The sequence below is a fragment of the Papaver somniferum genome, chromosome 8, assembly GCF_003573695.1.
Source record: "Papaver somniferum cultivar HN1 chromosome 8, ASM357369v1, whole genome shotgun sequence".
Classification (NCBI taxonomy): Eukaryota; Viridiplantae; Streptophyta; class Magnoliopsida; order Ranunculales; family Papaveraceae; genus Papaver; species Papaver somniferum.
In genome coordinates this window covers 125562440-125586222 of record NC_039365.1, presented here as the reverse complement: position 1 = coordinate 125586222, position 23783 = coordinate 125562440, and the positions used below count along the sequence as shown (strand labels likewise).

Below are 23783 nucleotides of genomic sequence, written 5' to 3'. Positions count from 1 at the left end.
AATGCAGTTGATTAGGGAGGGAATAACAGGGATGGATTGGATAGGGACAAGTGCTTCCAAAGCGGGGCAACGTTAGGGCACCAAACGTGTATTGTCCCTTGTCTTGATGTTGAACGGCACGTGATAGTACGTTTGTTGGAGTGTTATGGAAGGGAAAGGTAGTTTTTAGTCGGTTTGGCTGTTTCTGACATTGTGCGATTAATATTGATTCGACGTCACCCAATTCTTTTGATAAAGACTTGTAATAAATAAGTTGTGGAGTGTAAATCCTAATAAAACCAACCCCCACAACTCCACATGTTGTCACATTACATTGCGCCCATGAATGCATTTTCTTCCCAAGATAATACTATCGTCCCTACCAACCATGTGCGTCCAATTCTCCCTCTGAAATTCCTACCACGACATCTTTCCCCTAGCAACGCAATTCAGCAGAGAAGGTAGACAAAGAAATTGAGAGAGAGATTATATGGGACTTCCATTTTAATGAGAACTGTTATTATGTGAAGCACAGCAGAATTTTTCTAATTTTGGGAAGGCAATCACATTGAATTTTGACGTGTAAATGCCCCTCCATTTATAAATGTTACAACTTACAGCTGTTATCGTAATGTAATGAACTCAAAAAGGACCATTTCAAAACTAAGGCATACACAAGGCTTACAGTTCTCAATTCTATTTGGTTTAGCTTTTCCCGTCGTGCAATGAAGCTTGAACAAAATCTTCACACCGTGAAAATCCACCAGAGAGTACATCAGGTAAAACTCCCATTATATCAAACGCTTCTTGGAAGTCTGTTGCAGAAGTCATCTCGTCCAGCCATGAAAGCATCTCTTTAGAGAACCCCACCATTTCTCTTACATTCAGTAGTTTCTCTTTCATCACCACTTCCCAAGCTTCTAATTCTCCCTCCACTTCTGCCGGTCTTCCTTCTTTCTTAGAGGTTGTTGCACTTCCAGATTTGTTCAGCTTGAAAAAATGCTGCAACTGTTCAATTAAACCAACATAAACGAGCATTGGCAAGACGACAGTAAATAGGTTGTTGCCTCCACTTTCAGTGCTAGACCCAACTTCGGGTTTAACGATAGTGGTTGGATCATAGGAAATACGAAGCATTGATCGACCATGTGTGTGCTGCATGTATGCATGGTATATCCCACGTTGTAAGAATGCACGGCGGTGGCTCAGCCACAGTTCATAAGATTCTGAGAGGAGTGAGTTAACCATCATGAACTGAACAGTCTCTTCAGTTGCTGATTGAGTACGGGTCCCAGATGGAACGGAAGGCTTGGAATCTGATAAGTAGGCCAAAATAGACTTCGCATTGGCTCGACGTTGCTGACTGGATGAGCTTCCTTGATCAAGAAGGTAACGTGCCATCTGAACCATGAAAGGAAGGAACCGTGAGTTGCTCTCTTTACCTCCACCTTTACAGTCAGTACTGAATGAAGCACCAGTTGCAAATCGTGCCAGCATCTGGATGAAGCATGTAACGTGAGATCACTTGCAAATCCTCAAATTTGACATAATCATAAAAATAAAATGGGGGTGGTAAAGAACCCAACCAAATTATATATAAATAAAATTGCACTCAATTTATATAGTAGCAAGTCAAGTAGCTCGTAGAAAAACGAAACATAAGAACAAGAAATTCATACCAGAACGATATCGTAAGTCAACAAACGGAGACGGCTTCCATCAGCACGCCCAAGGGAATTGAGGTTGTCCCAGTATTGATCAACATAACGGACATATTGTGCAATGGGAACAGCTGGGCCTCTCAATGGAAATAGGCAGTTGCAAAGAGTCTCGTTGTTTCTAAGGGTAGCTCCATCCCACTCTTTCTTTGGATTTTTCAGAGCAGCATCAGCTCGTTTGGCTTCTTGATGACACTGGAAATGTATGATGTTGAAATGGCTAACTGTCGTGTAAACACATTCACCTCTTGTACTCCCCGATATCCCGATTCCAAGGTTTACTCGCTTGCTGTAAGAATATATGCCCAACATATCATTCGGCCTCAAACTGTAACCCTCTCGGCACACCATGCACGCCAGCCCATCTTCCTCTTCCACATCTTCCAAGCCCTCAATAATTGGGTGGTTCACCACAATTCGTTCACCACCATCTGAAGTTAATTCTTGACGCATCCCGAGACCCTGTTTGGATTTGCGGATGGAAACACAGAAATGTTAAAGTTTCAGCCATGGTTTTGAGATAACCTAAATTAATACTTCTGAAAAGTTAAAACATAAGCCTGAATTGTAAATAGGCCAAGCAGTTAACAGAAACATACCTGGAGCAACTCTTCTCTCTTCCTCAGTGCTAGACGACGCATCTCATCTCTCGTCGCATGCCGCAAATCACGGATCTTCTCTTCCAGGAACCCATCACCTTTCCTCTCCATATCAGCAAGTGTGTCTAATAAGTTCTCAGCCCTTGCACCTATCTCATTTTCCCCAGGAACACCCTCCAGAGCATGGAGCAATGGTAAGATCCCCCCATCATCAATACATCTTTGTGTTGCCAAATGCCCCCTCGAAAGTCCACGGAGCATAGACAAGATTAGCGGGACAGATGGTAACCTTAGCCCAAGTGACCATTCAGCAGTTGATTTAAATCCAGCTTGCCCAGCAAATGGAAAACAATCACTCAAATGTCTGACAGCAACCGCAGTAATACCCTTTTCTAATATGATGTCCTTCAGGCTGTCCCCACAGGAACTTGTCTTCAGTGACTCGGAAACCCTAACAAAGTTTTCCAAAGCAAACCTCTGTTTGGCAGCTTGTTGAGCCACACTCTCATCCTTAGGGTTATCCTCATGCTGTTTTTGCAGCTGATCAAACTCAACCCAGTCCTGGAGATAAGAATTAAAATGCTGGATTAGTGCTTCCATTGCCGCAGGCTCTCCGTAAGTCAAGTAAGGCAAGATCCTTGCCACCATTTCAGTATTTCTTTGCTGCTTGTTCGACTTTTTAAGGCTTGAAGGATGGCATAATCTATCTAAGAACATGAGGACCATTTTCTTTGCCTGTTCAGCAGTACCAGTCTCTTCATTAGTAACTGTGAGCACACTCTGAGTGATGCTAATATCACTCTCATTTGTCTCCATTGTCAGGCTCTCCACAATTAAAAGAATGCCTTCAGCTGGCTCCATTGCATCCACAGAGAAAGCACGCCTTGCAGTTTCAAGAAGCAACCCTAAAGCTCCTAGCCGTAACAAGGCCCGTCTGTTGTCTCTAATTTTGCAACAATACATGAGAAGATTAAGCACAGAAACCAACTCTTCTTGGTTCAGTTTCAACTCGTCATCATGCAAATTCTGCAAATGTGAAAATGAGTCAGTGTATAAATAAAATAGGTGTGCACCTTTCCTAGACAACGTGGAGAAATTTGATGCGAAGGAGATTCTTTCACCACGGTTTTATAAAGAACAAAATCAAAAACCAATTAAGTCATAAAATATGAACACGGGATGGACATGATTGCCCAACAAAAAATGTTAAAAACAGTTTTGAGACGAAGGAAACAAATTCAATATCAAACAAGCCATAGCAGAGGAAAGGTGGACATATATGACTCCATATAGCCTCCTAGAGAGGTAGGAAAGGAACATGATACTCAAATACAAGGGTGTCAACATGACAGCAAAACAATTCCTGAATTAGTAAGAAGGTCAACAGCACCAAAGAGAAACAGAAAGATGGTAGATGACAAACCCTGAGATTCTTTAAGAATTTATAAAAAAAAAAATGATCTAACAACAAACTTTGCAAGTGACATCTAAATAGTTATTAAAATCAAGGAAGCAGAATAAACCAGGTCACAAGGATGACTTGATCTAACCGACGGGTCAAAGAGAATTCTTGAGATCACAAGGTCAAGCACCGACGAAACATCACAGGATTAACAATGGATATATAATGTGATGAGGTATGCAGCAAACCTGGATCATGCTCAAAATTATTTCAAGCCCCCCATACTCCCGAACAGCACCTGCTATTGCAAATTCAACCTCAGGATCCTGTGACTCCTCCCTTTCCTCTTCTAACTCTTTGATCATGGGTTCAGTAGCTTCACCATCAAGTCCCTGACATTTAGTGACGATCATGATAAATGTTGCCAGCTTGCAAACTTAAAAACCAAATGCGTGCATGAAATTGGGTTCGCGACATATAATTGTGGCACTGACAGTACATGGATGGAGGTAGGGTTGAATGCCGTGTAGATTATTCAGAAGTTGAATCCTCTTTTTTTGCCGGAATACAGTAGAAAAGCTTAGTCCCACAACCCTCTAGTTAAATATGCGAAGGAAATCAAGCAAACCAAGGCCCCCTATGGTAACTTAAGAGTCTGCCAAGTTTTGGTTTTCCTAGTATTTCAAATCTAATGCCGCAGTTCTGAAAGACCAAACAGTACAATCCCTCTTCTCTAAATGGGGAACACCCAGATAAGTGGACTTGTAGACTGCATATTAGATGCTCAGATGGCAAAAAGGAACTTAAAAACAGAAGGACATTGGGTACTGTCCAAAAGTAATTAACATATATAGATACATTATGCAGAAGTTACATATCGAAGCAAGTTAGGAACTTAGTGTCTAATCTAAACAATTGTTAGAAGCGAGAAGTTACTCGGAACAATCAAAAATAGACTCTACTATTTGGACATCTATATTCTAACCAAAACGAAGAAGTTATTTGGCTTCTTAATGCTCTCAATCATCGGCAAAAAATGCAGATGCACGAGCAATACGAGTTCCTAATTTCCAGTGTTGGCACAAAGTCTCATATTCTTATTCATAGCTACAAGATCCCTAAATGGAAATAAATACAGAACTCTTTGTAGGAAGATATACCTGAAGCCTGTAGGTGACTGTCATTGGTGGACAGTCTTTGCCAGTTGAAAATGCATTGGCAGATACTAAAGCAGAACCTCCCATGGTATTTTGAGAATGATGATGCGACTTCTTCCAAACCTGCTCATAAACTTGAGAGATGCTCAAATCAAGAGAGATTATATTTCCAGCTACTAGCAACTCCATGCCGAAGTCATCCTCGATAAGCCCTACCATATCCAACTGGTGACAAATTTTGTTTTTAACATCTCGCATCAAGGGACCAATCTCAGCACTTGAATACGGATTTTTGGTCATTGATCCCCTGATGAACTCTTCTTGGGTATGCGCCTTGTTCAAAACCAAAAGATAAACAGGCTCTGGCTTTGATGGACATATCATATTGCATAGTTGTTCCAAAATGAACTGCATCGAGGTTAATAACCAGTTAAGAGCCAGATAAATCAATACATCTACCGTCTTTATATTGAAATTACAATATTAAGCAGCACAAAAAGCATACAAATATATGATGAATCTGATGACACACTTAGTTAACGTTACGAAAAACATAATGCATGCCGTATAAATTAAGAGAAACTAGAATGAAGATTTAATGCATTATATACCAAAATGCTTTTCTGCACAGAGATAAATAAACGTATCGCAGGTTATAAGAAGCGACCCATCTCTTACCAGAGAAGTTCGACCTTTCTTCTCCCGTCCATGTGTCTGTAAACCAGATATGCAGGCCCGTATGAATTTTCTTTTGTTATCACTACTCTCAAGAAGCAGACTGTCCAGGAGATCTTTTAAAAGACGATTGCAATCACTAATCAGCTTCGTCTTCTGCACTATCAGGCCCCGAATGACAAGAAGAGCCTCAAGGATATCGGACAACAAGTCATCTCCCATAAACCTGGAATTAGCATCAAATAGATCAGCTAGACAATTAACCAGTACTTCCACACAGAAATGGGCACATGCAGGAACCATACCCACCAACTAAACGATGAGAATAACCAATCCAGACTGGCTAGATGGTGACAGGTAACGCCAATTTTGGGCTGCATTAGGTTCTTGAAATGTATTCACCCTTAATTTAGTTTCTCTACAGCGTCTAAATCTATGTAGTACTAAACTACGTAGCTGTTAAATATTGATACTAATGATATATTCAGCTGTTAAATATAACAGATCAATGACAGGTCAAGAACACTTTTCAAAGTGCTATGAGTTACAAATACAAACCATCTGCGGTTAGCGAAATAAGATGCTGATTGCGGTGATGTAAATTTTTTTAATATGATTCATATACTTCAAATTAATAGCCACAAAATTCGTATCAGTAATAGGAGAAACTGGGTTTTAAATGATGCCTAGTCAATTTAGTACATCATGCAGAACAAAGCCTTAAAACAAATATAGAACATAACCACAATTAGACAAGGCAAGAAAACCCACATACCTAGAACGGATATTCTGGACTTCAAGAAATTTGCTGAGGAGCTCAATAAGCTTATGAAGGATGAATCCCTGCGATATATCAATATGAAGACTTCTCTCCTGAGATTCAACGTTGACCACCTCTTCGGTTATTAACCGACAAATTGTAGGTAAACACCTCCTAGCAGTGAGAAATAAGCGGGCATCTTTGGAATCTATCATTTTGAAGAGCAACTCAAAATATTCTGCTGCACTTTCTCCAGCAGACAGAGTAGCCGGAAGCAATGTCATGAGCAAGTTTAAAAGTCGGAATCGCCTCGATGGACTCTGTGCGCGAAGTAAACTAATCAAGGTGCACATCTCTGACCTTATAGATTGTGAACAAGCACTCAATGCCAACTCAGAGACCCATGAGCCAAGCTCAAATGCTGATAAGTCGCTCTTCGTTGTTCTTTTACAAGCGAGCCTTCTCCATCTAAGTGCATACTTCAGAGCCAGATAGTCGAACTTTTGAGGTCGAGACCTCTGGCCAGAACTTTTAACTGCCTGAGACACTTTATATCGCCTTCTGACAAAATCAATATACGAAGCCCCCTTTTCCCACTCGGTGTAGCTGAGCAGTTGGATATCTTGGGTTTTTTGAGTTGTATCCCAATGTTTTTCGGAAAAATCTGATGTGGACTTGCCCACACTTCCAAGACTGCTCATAATACCAGATGGGTTTACACTGTTTCCTTCTTTTACAGAAGTGGGACCAGCCTTTCCGGTTTGTTGGTCCTTCTCTCCATCAGGTTTTGGAGGAGTGCATGCCTGAGAAATAATTCTCAGACACGGAAGAATAACATGCTCAGATATAGCAGGATGTTTAGCGCCCAGCTTGATGGAAGAAAATAATAACTGGAAAGCAACACGTAACCTTGATTCCCACAATTCATCTACCACAGAACAGGTCTCAGATAGCAATAGTAACTCCTCGCGTGTAGCCAATGCAATGTCCATGGAGCGATGGTGCTCGAGACAATACATGACCTTTTTTTGTATCAAACTGTTCACCTCAACCACTGCATTCATATCACCTTCTGAGAATGCACAGAGCGCCGCCCTAGCCTGGATGCGTGCTGTTTCTGGACCCTGGTGAATGTTATTTTCAAACAACTCCGACAAGATGCCAGCTGCAACGAGCTGCTTCTTACAACTTGGGTGTTTAGATAAGACTTGCAGCAACTCCAAGCACTGGGTGACAAATGTTGTGGCACAACCATAACAGTTATTCGGAGACCTGGGAACAGCAAACCTTGACGAATCCGGTGTGTTTTTAGAATGTTTCAGATGCAGATAGTTCATTAAAACACGGCGAAGACCTTGAAGAGTTTGGATACTTTTACTAACAGAGTCAAACGCTGCTTTGCACTTCTCACCATACAGAACACCAAGAAGAGCAATTTTGCGATTTATTTTACAAGACGGCCCTGGCAAAGAGACCATCATTTGCTGGACAGAATCTTTCTGTTGCGAGTCCATTTCATTCTCACCGATGCTCGACACAAGTTTAAGCAAGGGTTTTTTGAAACCCAGCAGTTGCTGATATCTCCTATGGGCATTTTCCGACTCAGATTCAATAGCCGACAATCCTTTTTTCATATCCTCGTCATTTTCCATGTTATCAAACACGAAACTAGGCTTTGCCATGAAATTAAATTCAAAACGTCCATATTTGCTATACCCACACTCATTGCAAAGGAAAGAATCCAAATTCTCATAATTTATGTTGCGACATTGTCTGCATTGATATGCATTTTCATGGCAATTGCTGCAAATGCCATGTTTATCAGTAACGGACCTGCTGCACCGAGGGCACTGCAACGACTCAAGGGAGGAAGCTTGGAGATTCTCATAGAAGGAGTCGAGCTCAATCATGAAATTGCAAGCACTGATTGGAATAGGAAATTCTACCTTTAACTCCGTTTGGTTGAAAGCAAGATGACAACTTTTTGCGCGTTTCCATAAGGACCAAGTATTCTTCAACTCCGACAAATCAGCCACTGGCCTATTGTTGTAGTATAGATTCAACACCTTCACAGATTTTGATTTGCGAGCATCGTGAACATTCATTGTCACAGTCTGAATGGTATAGCTCCCAGTACATTTCACAATTATTCGGTTGTCGGTAAACTTTGTTTCAGATTTAAGGCTCTCTAGCTTCATCCTGCTGTAAGGCACCTCTGGACAACTACAGGCAACACAAGGCTCGCTTTCGAGAAAGTACCCATCAAATTCGACCAAACCACTCAAAGTGTTATAAATGCGTGAATTTGGATGATTGGCCAAAAGTTCGTTTTGTGAGTGAAGAGTCTCAAAGATGCACCTTATCACATCAGGAGTCAAACACCGTGTGACAAGCTCTGTCTCCAGTTGCTTTGAACTACTACTCTCAGGCAGTTTCCCCAGTATCCAAGTAACTAGCTCTGTGTACTCGATAATGTTCTGACCATACATTGGCAAGCACTTCACTTTCTGTAAAAGAACTGTTAACATGGTCTCCCTGAATGGCTGTTTTCCATGATGCCATATCCCATATAAAACACACTTAGCTTCAACACGTACAGATGTGGAGTTCCACTCGAGTAAAAAGCAATCAATAAACTGCCTCAAAGTAGTGTCATTTCTGTCACTGAAAGTATCAACAGCCTGTTCCATGTCTAGATAAGGTTTCTCCGAACTAGGGTCATTTCCATCCTCATTTTTCTTCTTTTTCTTTGAATCCACAGAATGTGAACTGGATTTTACAGAACCTGTACCTGCATCTCCTACCTCAACTTTCTGATTACAATGGCCCATATCCTTCCCTGTGTAGAAAGCCAAATTCAAGAGTTTAAGAGTTTGAATAACAGATTCTTCCCCAAAATAAAAGATTCCATTTATCAAAAACGGTAGAACATCCCCATGTCTAGAACAATATTTTTGCCAATTACGAGGCCTCGCAGCTGCTACCTCGGACAAAACAGACAGGCACTTGACAAGTTTAACACTTCTCTCATATGGCACAGGATTCCGAAAACCATCAGATTTATTTTTAAGTTTATAAAGCTTCTTAACTTCATTTGACATCTGCCAAGAGTCTCTCACATTGTAATAATGTGTTTTACTCCCACATAGATGCAGAAATAGCCTTCTTGCATATCGCCTGACAAACGATGTATTAGGGTTGCTGATATAGCTGCAAAGAACATCCTGATAACCATCTAGCTTCAAATCCTTGGAGGAAGAACTTTTGTTAACCTTATCCTTTTCACTGGACTTTTCTTGTTTTTCTGGCCTAACCAAACTATAAACCAGTCGAAATGTGTTCTCTAAGAGTAACCTGTGGTAGTCCACAAAAATATCTGCACGATGGGCTTTGGCATACGGATCAGAAAAGAAAGGCGAGTAGTTTCCAGCAGGTAACTCTCTCCGAACTGTCAGAAGAGACCCACATCCAGAACCAGCATTACCAGCTTCAGAATTTCCACTGGCAGACTTAAAAAAACTTACCAATTGTTGCAACATATCCATCAGATAATTAACAAAAGCTTGTTGTCTGAGAGAGCAGCAAGCATGAAGCAACTGAGACGCAAACTCATTTTTCTCTTCACTGTCTACAGAAACAACATTGCCTGAAGCCGGCAGTGGAACTTGGGTCACAGTTTTGTCTTGTGTCTCAGTAATTCCACTTGATTTTAGTAGAGAACCGTCACTGCCAGGCTGATGCCAGTTTCTAAGCATCAAGGTGAAGAACATGAAGACGAGGATTACAACTTCACCAAAAGAAGAACGGCTTTTAGCTACAAGAGATTTATTCAGATTGATCTCATCCAAAAACCACTTGACAAATTTCTCCAAATCCAAATTTTCAGGTTTTGAGCTCTTCATAAAAGGACCGCCCACAGCAGATGATAATCTGTAGAATAATTGCATTACAGGAATAGCCCTGACACCAGAAGTTGTCTCCATCCAACCCTTCAGTTGTTCTACTAGCTCACAGAGAAGAAGAGAATTAACAGCTCGTTTTGATGCTGAGATGGATACTATTCTTTGATCAAGAACAGAATCAGGGAAATCACCAGATTCATTGGTCTCCAGCATATGAATTGGCAGTGGAGAATTTTGGACACCGACATCAGCAGTAACTGGCAACACACTCGACTCACTTGTATCATTCATCGAGAAATGAATTTCGTTGCTATCTCCGCCTATGGACTCCATTTCGATTGCTATTGCTGACATAGGATGATCTCTGGAATGTGGAGGAGGAAGACGATCAGCATCAAGTACTTCATAGCATGCCTCACATAGATCAAAATCAGGGCACACAGTACAGTGCCAACGGCGTCGAAGTATCGGAACAGTGGAGCAACCATCGCAGCAGTACTGGACCGATGATGTTATATTGTCTTCTTCAATCATGACTTGGGAATTTCCACCCGTTGCACGGACAATATCAGAAGGGAGAGGTACAGACACAACATTATCCACCACATCATCTGTAACCAACATGGTCTGCTTTGGAAATGGAACCTGGAGCAATCTTGAAGATATAGCCAAGCTGAACATAGTAAACGGCTTGGTGTTGTTAAAATACAAGTGGAAAGAAAAAAAAATCCGAGAAGAGAAACAAACTCAGAAAGAAAAGGACTAGAAATGAAATCGCACCTGCTAGAAGTCTGAACAGCCTCATAAGGGGCAAAAAGAAGTTTCTTTAGTAATGAAACAGCAGGCGCGACAGAGTGCTTTCCACCATCATTTCCATGCAAAGCCAGACATTCAGCATAACTGTAAATGAGTTCCACTGAGGGTATTACAATATTGTTTATTGTCTGTGTGTCTGGTTGCTCTATATCCAAAATTCCCCAGAGAACTTGCATCAGTCCGTCAACTACTCCAGAACCTGCATCATCATATGCACTATAAACTCAACGGCACGTAATTTTTAAAGCTTAGCAGATCGATACTCTAAAACGACATTTCAAATATAAACAAAACAGAACTTTTTAGAGATTTCTGAAGTGCCAAAGCTTCTAAAGCAAATGAGCTATTGCATAGTCAAAGTTGAAAGGAGTTGGAAGACAAAAAGGTAGAGATACCAAGTATGACTGTACGAGGGAGGTGGATATGTTAAACTACTCATACAGATTGGGGAATATAGAAATACCATTAGTTTCCAAAAACATGGCCAAGTTCGATCTTCGGTGTAATGCAATCTTTGACACTGCACGCATCTGCGTTGTAAACTCTTCAATTACACAGCCCGCTGTTGCACCACCAACACCCAGCCTTGAAGCAAGCACAGGCGAAGACTTGACAATCCCAAAAAGGCGCATTGTGTCCTTTACCTGAAGAAAGAAACAATTAAAGTTGGTAAACAGATGAAATGATAAAACTACAACCGGGCTAATCATATATTCTGATGGCAGAAAATTAGTACATGATAGTATGTTTCCCTTTTGGGGAAGATAGATTGAAGAACATGGCAAGCAGAAGACTGCAACAACTGTTCTCGGTCACTCTCAAATATTGTTTCTACCAACTGCTTGCATTTGAGTTTACTCATCTCCACTTTAACTTCCTCAATCTCACAACACCCATGTGGCCTGCACAATGAATAAAACCTAGATAGAAGTTTAAGTAGATCTGCGACAACCCGTTCTTGAACTGGAGCAGATTGAATCAAACGGCACTTTTTCCCAGCTCCAGCTGCCCGAGAATTGGAACCAAGCACATGGGATTCCATATCCAGCACAGCCTCCATTTTTTCTTTCCAACCGAATTCATCTTTTGGTCGACCATATACTTCTAATGAATCTATTCTAGGCAGTGCAGATGCATTGAATGTTGGGCCCACAGAGATAGTAAATTCTTCATCGGCGAGGAGTGATTCAGCAACCGACATTGGAGTATCATACCAAGAACGCATCCCTTCTTCCAGTTTAATTATTCTCTGGAAAATAGTTATTTCAGATGGAATATGGTTTGATGACGTATTACCAACGTGTAGGCGGAAACCAACCATGACCATATCCGGGTTTGAATTGGAAACAGTAATCTGAAAGTAAGGTAAGAAGAACTATTAAACTAATCGAATTTAGAACTAGTAAATCAGATCATCATGGTGTATTAGATAGCAATAGCAAAGTTTTTACATGATCATAACTGACACATATATCAGGTGCAAAGTCAAGAATGTCATAAATTAGCAGTCAAATAACGAAACAACAGCTGTACAAGATACAAAGTAACAGCAGTATAGCACTGTTTATTTTCATTGTATATACAGTCAAAACATATATAATTATCGGTGAGAACAAAACAATAAGACAGACCGACAAGATTTCAGACGTTGGTAAATACCCTCTGATATATTAATCAAGCCGGTAGTTAACTTTTCAGGCAAAAAATCTAATAAACACAGTTCCTGGTAAGCACGCTAAAGGTCAGGAGCTTCTCATTAATGTGTATCAAGAACCATCCATTCACATTAACTACATAAGGTAGTGCCCCAACAACTGTGGTGTTTGCATGATCCATACAGACAAGTATATGCAATTAATAGAAGCACAAACGTAATTAAAATTAGATTTGCGATTAAAAGTAATGGTACCTTTAATCCTGAAGGGCTGGGACTTTCTAGGAAACCATCATCAGATGCCAACCTTTGCTTAGTTCCTTCAGAATCACTGTTTCTGATAGCATCACTACTTAGTTTCACATCTGCTGTGACGCAAACTGTTTTCTCAAAAAAATCAAGTGGAAATTCTGGATTTAAACCAGCAAATGTTTTATTGCTTAGAATACCAGATCCCAATTTCTTTGCCTGATCCAAGTTCGAACTTGCAGTGGCATCAACCCCCACAGGAAGATGTGAGTAAATCTGAAGACTGCCATCTTCATGCAAAACAAGGCAATGGGCTTTATCTTTAGATAACGGCCTGTAGGCAGTTATTCCAACAATAGGCAAGGTAGAGCCAGCAGTATGGCGCATGTTCTGTGCAAAAAACTCCTGAGGGTCCATTGAAATAGCAAGCACCGCATTTGATTTAACACTTGAGAAACAAGTAAATAACCCAGCACCAGACAGTAATTCTTTCCAATGACGCAATCCAGCACCTCTCAGCTTACCATCTTGTTCGGCCTCGTATACAGCAGACACCTCAATTATTGATGTTGCATTGGCATCTAATCTCCCAATCATGCTACTTCCATCTTGATACGATACGAACAGTAATCTATATGTTGATGAATAGCACAACGACAAACCTTTCGACTGAATGTCCTTACCCTGAACCTTGATAATTTCCTTCAGTGGCTTGGCCCCAACATCACCCCCTATAGACAACTCCAGCCTAAATAAGCATCCAAGCTCCGACAAAACAAGCAGAAACATCTTCCCTTGAGGAGCCACAACAAGTGATGCATCCATGATTGAATCCTCAGGCAGCGTAAAATAGTGAACAGGACTAATGTTATCTTGAGATAAGTCAAATATCTTGACAAACATGTTTGTGACGACCATCAACTGCACTTGTGAACCTGGGACCCAATCTATTCGCCGGATATAGGCACCTTGCAGAGCAAGTTCAACTGCAAGACGATCAGTCACTTCACCTCGAGGGTTCACTGTGAGAACTTGGCATTCCTCATAGCCTGCTACAGCCAGATAGTTATCTACAACTGTATTGAACACTAGATGTACAATTTCAAAACGTACAATATTCTTAGAAAGGGGCTTGACATTGGTTTTGTCTGCTGTCACAGGAGTAACAGTAGCCTGCCCAATAAGCTGGCCAACATCAAATATTGAAACTTTTTCTCCCTCTCCAGCTGCAAGTCTTCCCCGAGTGCTCACACTCAGCAAGGATTTTACGACGGAACCACTAGACAGATGACCCTTGAGCTCCCTGGCATTTGAATAATCAGATTTTATCTTCAGGTCAAGTGACCCACTTTTGTATGCCTTCTTCAGCTGCAGAAGATCAGCACTGTAAGATAAGACTTTATTTTCACCCAGTATTACTTTTTTGTCTTTCGAAAGGTTACAGTTCCTTCTGCTTATTACCAAGGGCAACAACGAGCTACACAACTTAAGCACCCGGCCCTCCATATCAAGTTGTTTCAATAGATCAGGGATTCCATCTTGAACCTCCCTGGATATGGGCAACTTGAAGGAACTATCTATACCAACATAAACATCATCATCCAGATCTGTATCAATATCGGGTACCTGATCTCCATCTTCAGAAAAGGAGGGAAAAGATGGAAAAGCACTGGCAGATTGAATCTGTTCGCTGCTGCTTCCAGTGAACTTCCGAGGCTTCAGGCACTGGCAACTGCTTCCTCTGACACCTCCAGCACCGCAATCACAAAAAAAACGACTCAAACGAGAATAAACGACTCGATGACCACGATGGCAAACCTTGGCACAGACAGAACAACAGCCTTTAGAAACTGTCAAGTCGCAAGTATAGCAGAAGTACCAGTGTTGCTCCATAAAGTTGCTACCACTTGATGTAAATGTACAAACTTTAGAAGCAAGTGCCCTTTCGCTGTTACTGTCTTCTTCTTCATCTTTATCTATGCTAGCCAACTCCCCATCAGATGTACCATCATCTTCATCTTCGTCCATAGAAGTTCCATCACAATCAATCGATGTCGAACCCCTTTGCTGACTTGCAGAAAGAACCAATGCCTCAGATTCTTTTCTTGAGCTCACTGATCTAGAAACTATAGATCCTGCCGCAAGATTGCTGCTAAACAAATTCTTCCCAGAATAATCGTCCAGGATAGTATTATTAGCTCCACAACTACTCAATACAGACCCAAGAAAGCCCAATAGAAATGCCATCCCTTGAAGCATACACTCATCACCGGCCAGCTTCTCCATTAGCATCATAGTACTTCTCAAAAGATGCTTCATTGAAGATTCTCCATTCGAAAGTTGGACTATAAAATGAAAATATGACTTTGCAGAATGCATATCAAATAACATAAATGCAGTATCCAACGACATCAGCAAGGCTTCAACAAAATGATCATGGAGTTCTCGCAGTTGCATCTCGACAGGCGAGGAAACAACCTGTTTAACAAAATTCATGGTTGACTCTCTCAGTGCATTTGAGCTTCCTTTAACCTCAGCTGAAACTTCTGTTGTGCAGCCTAAAAGCCTAATTTCCAGCCACTTGGATAGGCAACGCAAATTCATTCCAAGGAACTTCTTCTGAACATCCAATTTAAGAGCAGGACAGGTCTCTCCAGACAGCAGATCAGCAAGGAAGCTGAGAACCTTCACATTTACTGACTCCGAATGACATCTATCCAATGCATCAATGAAAACCAGCAGATTTCCACGTTGCCCGCAGTAAAGCTGTTTGATTTCCATAGATATGTCTTCTTCAGTCCCCATAAAGAACTTAAAAACATCAACTTTTGAAGGGTCTTTCATGACACCCTCCACAAAATCAATCGCCCTGGTGATTAACTGTTCATGGGAAGTGCTGTTATTTGCTTCTTTTGAATTGATATCTTTCACGAAGCCTTCAATGTGCTTCATCACGAAAAGATAACTGTAGTCGGGACCCTGAAGAGAAGTATTCAGTATGTGACAAATAGATTCACACTTCCCATGAGTGCACTCGAATACCCTGTCGGACTTGACAGTCATTACGGAATCAAGAAGCTGGTGGACAGTCTCCATCTCTAAGCAAATGTTCTCACCAGCATCTTTTAGCTTTATCATGCCATCTAGAGTGCAGACAATACCCTTTATGGTAAGAATACAAGAAAGTAGATGCCCACTATGACTTCTAGGATGCATCGGGAAACCATGAAGTAAACAACATAGGAAAGTAGGAATTACACTCCCTGAACCTCTTCTGGTAACAATGCTGTCCAACATCGACAAGAGGCCATAAACAGAGCCCAGCTGATAAGGACTGGTTCCAATTTTCTCGGGAAGGTTTTCTTCCGAGCAATTATAAAATTCTGTGTGCTTGTAAAGAAGTAGAGGAGAAAATTTATCTGTGCTGAACCTGTTATCCTCCTCGAATGTACTGAGGAAAGTCTCCTGATATGTCACCAAATACCTCTTTAACAAGGACGACAGCAACTTGAAAACCAAAGCAGCACTATTACCTTCAAGTACAGCGACAACAATGCACTCAGCAACAGTCATAAACTCAGTGTCCCTAGTTGTACTTTCGCTCCAGAGAGGATCCACACCAGGGATTGCTTTCTTTACGGAGTACTGAAAGATCCCAACTTGGAGTAGAGAAACTATTAATGACAACCATGATCCACCCCTCATGAAATCCCACCCTAGTTCCTTAACATTATCTGAAACAACCAGCGTTTCCAAGTGCTGAAGCATACTAACTATGACTTCGGGAAAGTAAGCTTCCTTGGCCACAAGGGCGGAGTTGCTAAGTAGCAGATGACTAAAACGGAAGAAATATTCCACATTGAAGGTCTCAGCAACCTGGAAGCTACTTCCAAAAGGAAGCAGATGTGAAGACGTTGAGCTTGTGGTGGGAATATCCCAACAAAGTACAAAAATGTACCTTTCTAGCACGAGGTCTTCAAATGCTTCAGTCTTCTTTCCTTTCCATAATTCCAGAATCCATGAAAAAGAGGCACACATCTCATCCCAACTTAAACCCAACTGCCGCAAGGCCTGGTCATCTCTGCAGACCGAAGAAGGGTGAGTAACAACATCAATAAGTTGATCAAGCAAGCTACTAACAACTGATTCGTCTTTAACCAAATGCCCCATCATGTTCTGCATTGATACTGACGTCCATGACAACAGATGATTATTTACATAACTAGGAAGGCATGATCCAGCAAACGGAGCTTCCCTTAACTTTGATCCAAGATCCTGGAGCAACCACGACGGGCAAGTAGATGGATAAAAGATCATATACCGTAGCATCACAATGAGCCTTGAAAGTAATAAAGCCCAGCAAGACAGTTGGGTGCTGCTAAATCCAGCTGAGGGAGCATCAGCTCCTCTTAGGGAACCAAACATGAGGTTTGCAAGAGATGCCTTTTCTTCATCAGGAGACAAATGAAATGCCATAATAAGAATTTGAATGTGAAATATAGAAGGAAGACTAACAAGAACTTCCTTCAGGCTAGGGCATGTCAAACTAACAGACTTAGCCTTTTCAACAATGAAATTCACATACCCCTGATAGATTTTGGTCCTCAACTGATTACGAGTCGAACCTACCCTGCCAAAAAGGGTATGGGCAACCAAGGCAAGGGTGTGATCGTTGTACATAAAGGTATCATTTTCCACCATAAGGATTTGGTCAACAAGGTGCTCTTCCAGTGAATCAGAAAAAGCACGCTGCATGAGAAGGCTATGCAAAAGCTCAAAACAGACCTCATTAATATGCCCGGGCTTTCTTTTTGAAGGTAAAGCTGAACCAGTTTCTGAGCTCTTCTCTTCGATAGAACAGGCTTGACAGTTTAGCACGGAAAGCAGGAAATCGATATGGTTCACATTAAGCTTTTGACATGCATCTTCATAAACAGAAGGACTCCATTCAGGTGAGTAGATGCAACATTTTAGAAAGGTTAACAACTCTGTTGCTGCTTGAATCGGCATACAGCTACGGCTTGGGATACAAGTAACAGGAATGGGAGGTTGGTCAATTCCATCTGTTGAACCTACTGAACGACCAGCTTCCGAGAAAAGATCTCCAAAAAGGGCTTCATCCTCGTGACAAACTTGATTGTCCAAATCAGACATGCCACTAGCTTTTGTACAACTAGAATATGACCTCTCAACTTTTGGCTTTAACTTCACTCCTTCTGAGTGAAGGAAAAAAACAAGATGCATTAGACTCTCCACCCATTGATTTGAAGAAGGGAATACTATCTTTAACAATTCATCAGATGTGTATCTTTTGAGCAAGGAAACAGTCTTCGAACGAACAAGACATGAAGGACTATTAACCTCGGAACCAGACCTACAAACGAATACGTCCTTGTTAATTTTTGCCAGCCAACTGAGAGAATGAGAGGCACACTTCTTAACATCCCCTATGAGCTTCAGTAGGTTGACAACGCTGCGAGGAAAATAAGCCAATGGGGGCTTTAGGTCTGGATCTGACTTATTATACCTCCAAACATCAGCATCCAAAATGCAAAATATAGAAGCAATAATACAAGTTCGAATATTCAACGAGATGTTGCCATCACGGAAAAGAAGCTCAACAAACTGAAGAAATTCATCCAAGACTGATAGTATGAGGCTTTCATACTCATTCTCACCAGCAAACGAACTGCAGTTCACAAACTCATATCTGGGCCTAAATAAGCTCGGCAATGCATCAGCACAGCAAGCAACTTCTTGTAGCAAATCAGTATCATAAGCAACACATGGCATGCTCCTTGAAAGATTTCCAAGTAACTTGAGAACCCGTGAACTGAATGACAATCGTGCACCAAAATTTATACCCTCTGTTAGCTCATCAAATGACTCCGGTGGCTGAAAGAGTTCTTTGCACAGCTTAACTAGACGCTGTATGCACTTCCCATTGACAACGGCCCAATTCTGAGATACAGAGATAACATTATCCCAATCCTGATGGAAACCAAATTCTGTCGAACTCGTGACACTGCTATCAGGTGGCTGGTACTCAGAAGCCAGACTCATCAAAACCCAGTCAACGGGGTTTTCTCTTGTGCAGCTAATACCTTCTCCAAAGAAGCGCAAAAACCAAGTGTAAGAGATAATTGTAATAATATAGTTGAACAGCTGAGTAAATTCAATGAAATATACAATCGATTACCTTGCATAGTGCATTTAATGTGATTCTCAAATTCGACGCCAGTGCACTTGACTGGGACAATAGGCAGTGAGTCTACAAGACTATTTACATTAAAAGGCTTTGTCCCTTCAACCATGCCACCGACTAATGCTATTTCAAGTAAATGTAGCACATTATCCTGCAAGGGATAACTAAAGTCAAAACAGATAGAAAGAATCATGCGAAAAGTTAAGAACTACGAAATGTGAATTAGTAGCAGTGCTGCACCAATGATATAAAGGCTACTACATCATGCCTACAATAGTGAGAGGATACAAACTTTAAATAAAATCAGGCACCACTGAACAGTTAAGGGACTGAGAGAAGGACACATTAATGATAAATCTCTTTTGTAATCCAAAAACATCCTCGATTGATCCAGATTGCAAATTTTCAAAACTTCGATTTTCAACAATAATTTGAAGATATCCTCGGTTGATCACCATTACTTCTCTTACTTGCATCTAAGCCATTTTAAAATTCCTAAAATCTGATTTTCTAGCCCCAATTTCTGCTACTAAGCATCCCAAAAGCTAACTTTAAGCTCATGCTACGAGCATGATGTTTCTTGACTTGCCAGACCTGAGTTAATGATAAAATGGTTGGCCTTACACTGTACAGTATAACCTTACAAAATTTCAGCGTATGCGTCTATAGGGACTCACTTGGTGGCAAAATCTTAGAAAACAGAACCTGAAAATTCTATTAAGCTACCCAAACTAGTTGATCGTTGAAGTGCTAAAATTCTTATCAGTCTTCCTAAATTTGAAAATATCGAATGTATGGACTATTTGGGATGTAGTTTTACGAACTATCTCAACCAACCTAATCACTATGCTGTAGGTGTCCAGATAGACAATTTGTATATGTCCAGGAAATTTTACAAACTTGGTTAAGTTCAACTTTTCAGTAACCTGTATAATTCTAAACTTGAACAGCTAAAATCCAACCTCGCTAGTTTATCGACTTCTAAACTCTGTCACTCTGTCCACAACACATCCTAAGTAATATCCTCATACAATAGTTCCATGACTAAACAGTTCAACAAACCAAAGAAAGAAAAAGTCGGAAGAAGAAAGATTAACAAAAAAAAAAAAAAATATCTATGATTGTTTAGAACTGATGTGAATTTGTACGCATAGCTTAACACAGCTAATTTCAAAATGTTCAGTGGTTACCAATTAAGGATTTATTTGCTTCAATTTTATTTTACATTATTATCGAATTAGGGGATCCAAACCCAAACTGAGACATAAATCACACACCTGAAGACTCAAATCGTCACATTTAAACATTGATTTCTCCAGAAAACATGTCGAGAACTCCAACAACTGTTTGAATATCGCTACAATTATAGGTTCCACTTTCTCAACTGTCCAGAATAATCAAACAACAAATTGACTCACATCAGTGTCATATATATATAAATAGTTAGAAAAGAAAAATTACACACACAAACATGTTAAAATGAATAATTAAGAGAAGAAATAGTAGATTACGTGAAAGAGATCGAGTTGCAGAAACAATTGATGTAGCGATCGATATAACTGAGTGAATCTGCAACTGATTCCAATACTCAAGCCCTAATTTTCCATCTTCGATCTCTTCGACTCCTTTTTCAAGAACGAAATAAAATTTCTCTAAGCCTACTTTAATCGAATCATTACAAAGTCTTTGTGATAGATCTTTTATCGTTTTTTCTCCATGAAGAACTTCTAAAAGTTCTGAGATTTCTGCCATCAACTACACTACTATGACACAACAACTATCGTTGAATTGTAATCTACGATTCTTAAGTTTTTAACAAACCCTGAAACACCGAAAATTAAGGATTAACATCCAAATTTAGATGAGAAATTTCTCATCTTTTCGGTTTGAGAAGGTTCTTAGCGGTGACAACGAAAACCTCAGTAAAGCAGCTCCTTTTAATTCTTGCTTTAGTCGCACGCCAGTTCGGTCTTTGTTTGTGTAGCGGTGGAAATTGCACGTGAGATGCACGTATCGAAAGGTGGTGAAAATTTGTCACCCTAGGCCTAGAGAGGAAGTCCTTCTCCAGGGGATCATCAAAATATTTACACGGATTAGCCAAATTGAGATTCGTGGAGATATCAAAAGAATTTTAGAGACTTCTAAAATTTCTTGTTAGGTTCTTCTTCAGAATCTCAAACAATTTCTGTTATTAGATCGTGATTTTTTAAGGTCCCGATTCCTATAGGGGGGTGATTAACTCATCTATTTACCATGCCAGGTGGCCTGGCAAACTGATCGTGCCACTAAGTGAAATAAGTTAAGCGGTCGAGTCTCAACCGAGCGGTAGAGACTGCACCGCTAGCGGTTTTTATAAAACCGGTCGGTGTAGAATTTGTCGCTTATTAGTTAATGAAATAACGGCTATTTCTCCCCATGTTTCCCTACTAGGATATGACTGGCATGAGGCTATGAATTGTTTTGGTGTTAGTTGTATATTTCTTTTCTTGCGAGATTACCATGAGTTGAGCGTGGAAAACTCGGAAATGGTAATCTTTCTTAAACTGAGTTTGAAGCTTTGATCGACATTTTTAACATAAATGGGATCGGTTTCTTGTTAGATGGTGATTAGGATGTCCATATATGGATATACACAGACATATGTACACCAAAGAGTAATTTGTTTGGTGGTAAAGATATCCAATGTAAGTGTGTATACTGGAAACTGCACCTAGTTTCGTTTATGCTTATTGTGATTGTGATAACTATCCATTCACAGTTGTTGCATGCAAACAATACCAACAAACTTGAAAACCTAAATTCCTAAGCGGGAACTCGTAGAAATTCCTTGTTTGAATAAAATTAACTTATCGATTGTATTCCAAATTACAAATGCAGTTCGGTCATCATTTAATTAGATTGTTATTTTGTACTAAAAAAAATTGGTGCAATTTTTTTCGAAATTCGAAAAGTTGAATCTTAGCTGGGAACCCCTTCTTTCCTATACCTAAAAAGTGTTACATATGCATTATTTTTTTGAACCGTTAACTATTTTTAAAAATGAATATTGACTTTGTGCTAGTATCAATCTATAATTGGCAGGGTTACACATTAGTAATACTCGAACCCATGGTAAAAAAGTTTAATTGGCTAGGTTAATATAATTTATGGCCGGACATTTTACGGCCATTAAACATGTCATTTGCATAAATATAAATGGTAATTAACATTCATCATTCCCTGCAGTGTTCTAGGTTTGAGAGACGTTACACTGTACTGTGAAGCCTCTTGAAAAAGAATGATAACTATACATTTATGGTTTAAACTAAGACATGAAAAACGTCTAGCTTACAGCATCACAAAAAAAAATATATAAAACATTAAATCCTACAGTATTCCTTTGGATATTGGTGATATGAAGCGTCCTTGAATCTTTCTTAGCGGTGAAAAATGATGCGCCCGATGAAATTGTATACATCATATGCCAAGTATGCTTTTCCTTGCAAAATGATAATACAATCTTGTTATCTTGATAAATAGTGAAGACTCGCATTAAATAAATTACAGATCCAAATAAAAGAAATTTCCTCCTCTAATACATGAATTGATAAGTTGTACATGTATAGGAGAGTTTCTCTTTGTCAGCATATGCGTTTGAAGCCTAAAAGTAAATAAGAGACCCAGTCTAAATACCAATGGTATGAAAACTTGCAGATTGAACTGATATTATACCTTGACCTAAGAGTACGTAGGAGACCTAAAACAACCATAATTCTACAATTTGCTAGCACAAAATGAACATGACATTACATATGAATATTAAAATATTTTTTAAATCAACTTCTACAAAGTGTAATATATTTATACATAGTTTGGTTTGTTGGTATCTTAAATGAAATAAAAGAAGCTCAAATATTATATGATATCCACGAAGTAAAAGACAGGTGATGGATCAAGTATTAGTCATGGTACCTTTAGATGCAAGATCTAGATGGGTTCATATGTACTACGCTCTCTTGAACCAAGATAATCTTTAGAAAAATCGACATTTTAGTCATGGCAATCACATATGTGCAAATGAACCACATATTCTAGCAAAAATTAGACTTGTACCTTTTTTTTTTTAGTTGGAACTTGTACCTTTCTTGAATACCAAAACTTCTTCATCTTTATCAATGATAAAATGTATGGAATGGAATTTTTTTTAGTCCCGACATATATATATATATAGGTATAGTGATGCATCCCATAAAAAAATAAATTGCATCACTGTATTGCTCCATAAACCGTTTTCTTCATTGCTTAAAAACAATTTCCTGATATCAGAAAATGAAAGATTATAGGTGAGCTTCAATAATCCAGTTCTGTGTTTCTTATTTTGAGGCTTCCTAAATTTCAGTATTAGCCAGATGGTTGACTATGTATAGATAATTTAATAATCCAGTTCTTAAACAAAATCGAGATAACAAAATTCGATATTAATGAAAAGAATCAAAGAGAAATTAAATTGTATAAATGACACAAAAATTAGGCGTGAGGCACCACGAATCCATTGATGCTAAACAAAAAATTAAAGATAAAAGCTAATGACACAAAAATTAGGCGTGAGGCACCATGAATCTATTGATGTTAAACAAAAAATGAAAGATAAAAGCAACAGTGAATCATACACTGGGAATAGAGTTGTG

At 39.7% G+C, this 23783-nt stretch overlaps 1 protein-coding gene across 1 annotated transcript; it reads right to left on the bottom strand.

Moving 5' to 3' along the window:
- Positions 1–480: 480 nt before the first annotated feature.
- Positions 481–21047, bottom strand: LOC113302935 (auxin transport protein BIG-like). The gene is made up of 14 exons (XM_026551909.1): positions 20628–21047; positions 20394–20500; positions 19111–19267; positions 12918–19015; positions 11745–12362; positions 11472–11652; positions 10973–11207; positions 6306–10865; positions 5534–5756; positions 4859–5263; positions 3947–4090; positions 2297–3322; positions 1659–2159; positions 481–1476 (listed from the first exon to the last, which is right to left on the bottom strand). The coding sequence occupies exons 1-14, from the start codon at positions 20866–20868 to the stop codon at positions 685–687; spliced, it is 15288 nt and encodes a 5095-aa protein (XP_026407694.1). The 5' UTR covers positions 20869–21047; the 3' UTR covers positions 481–684.
- Positions 21048–23783: the final 2736 nt, after the last annotated feature.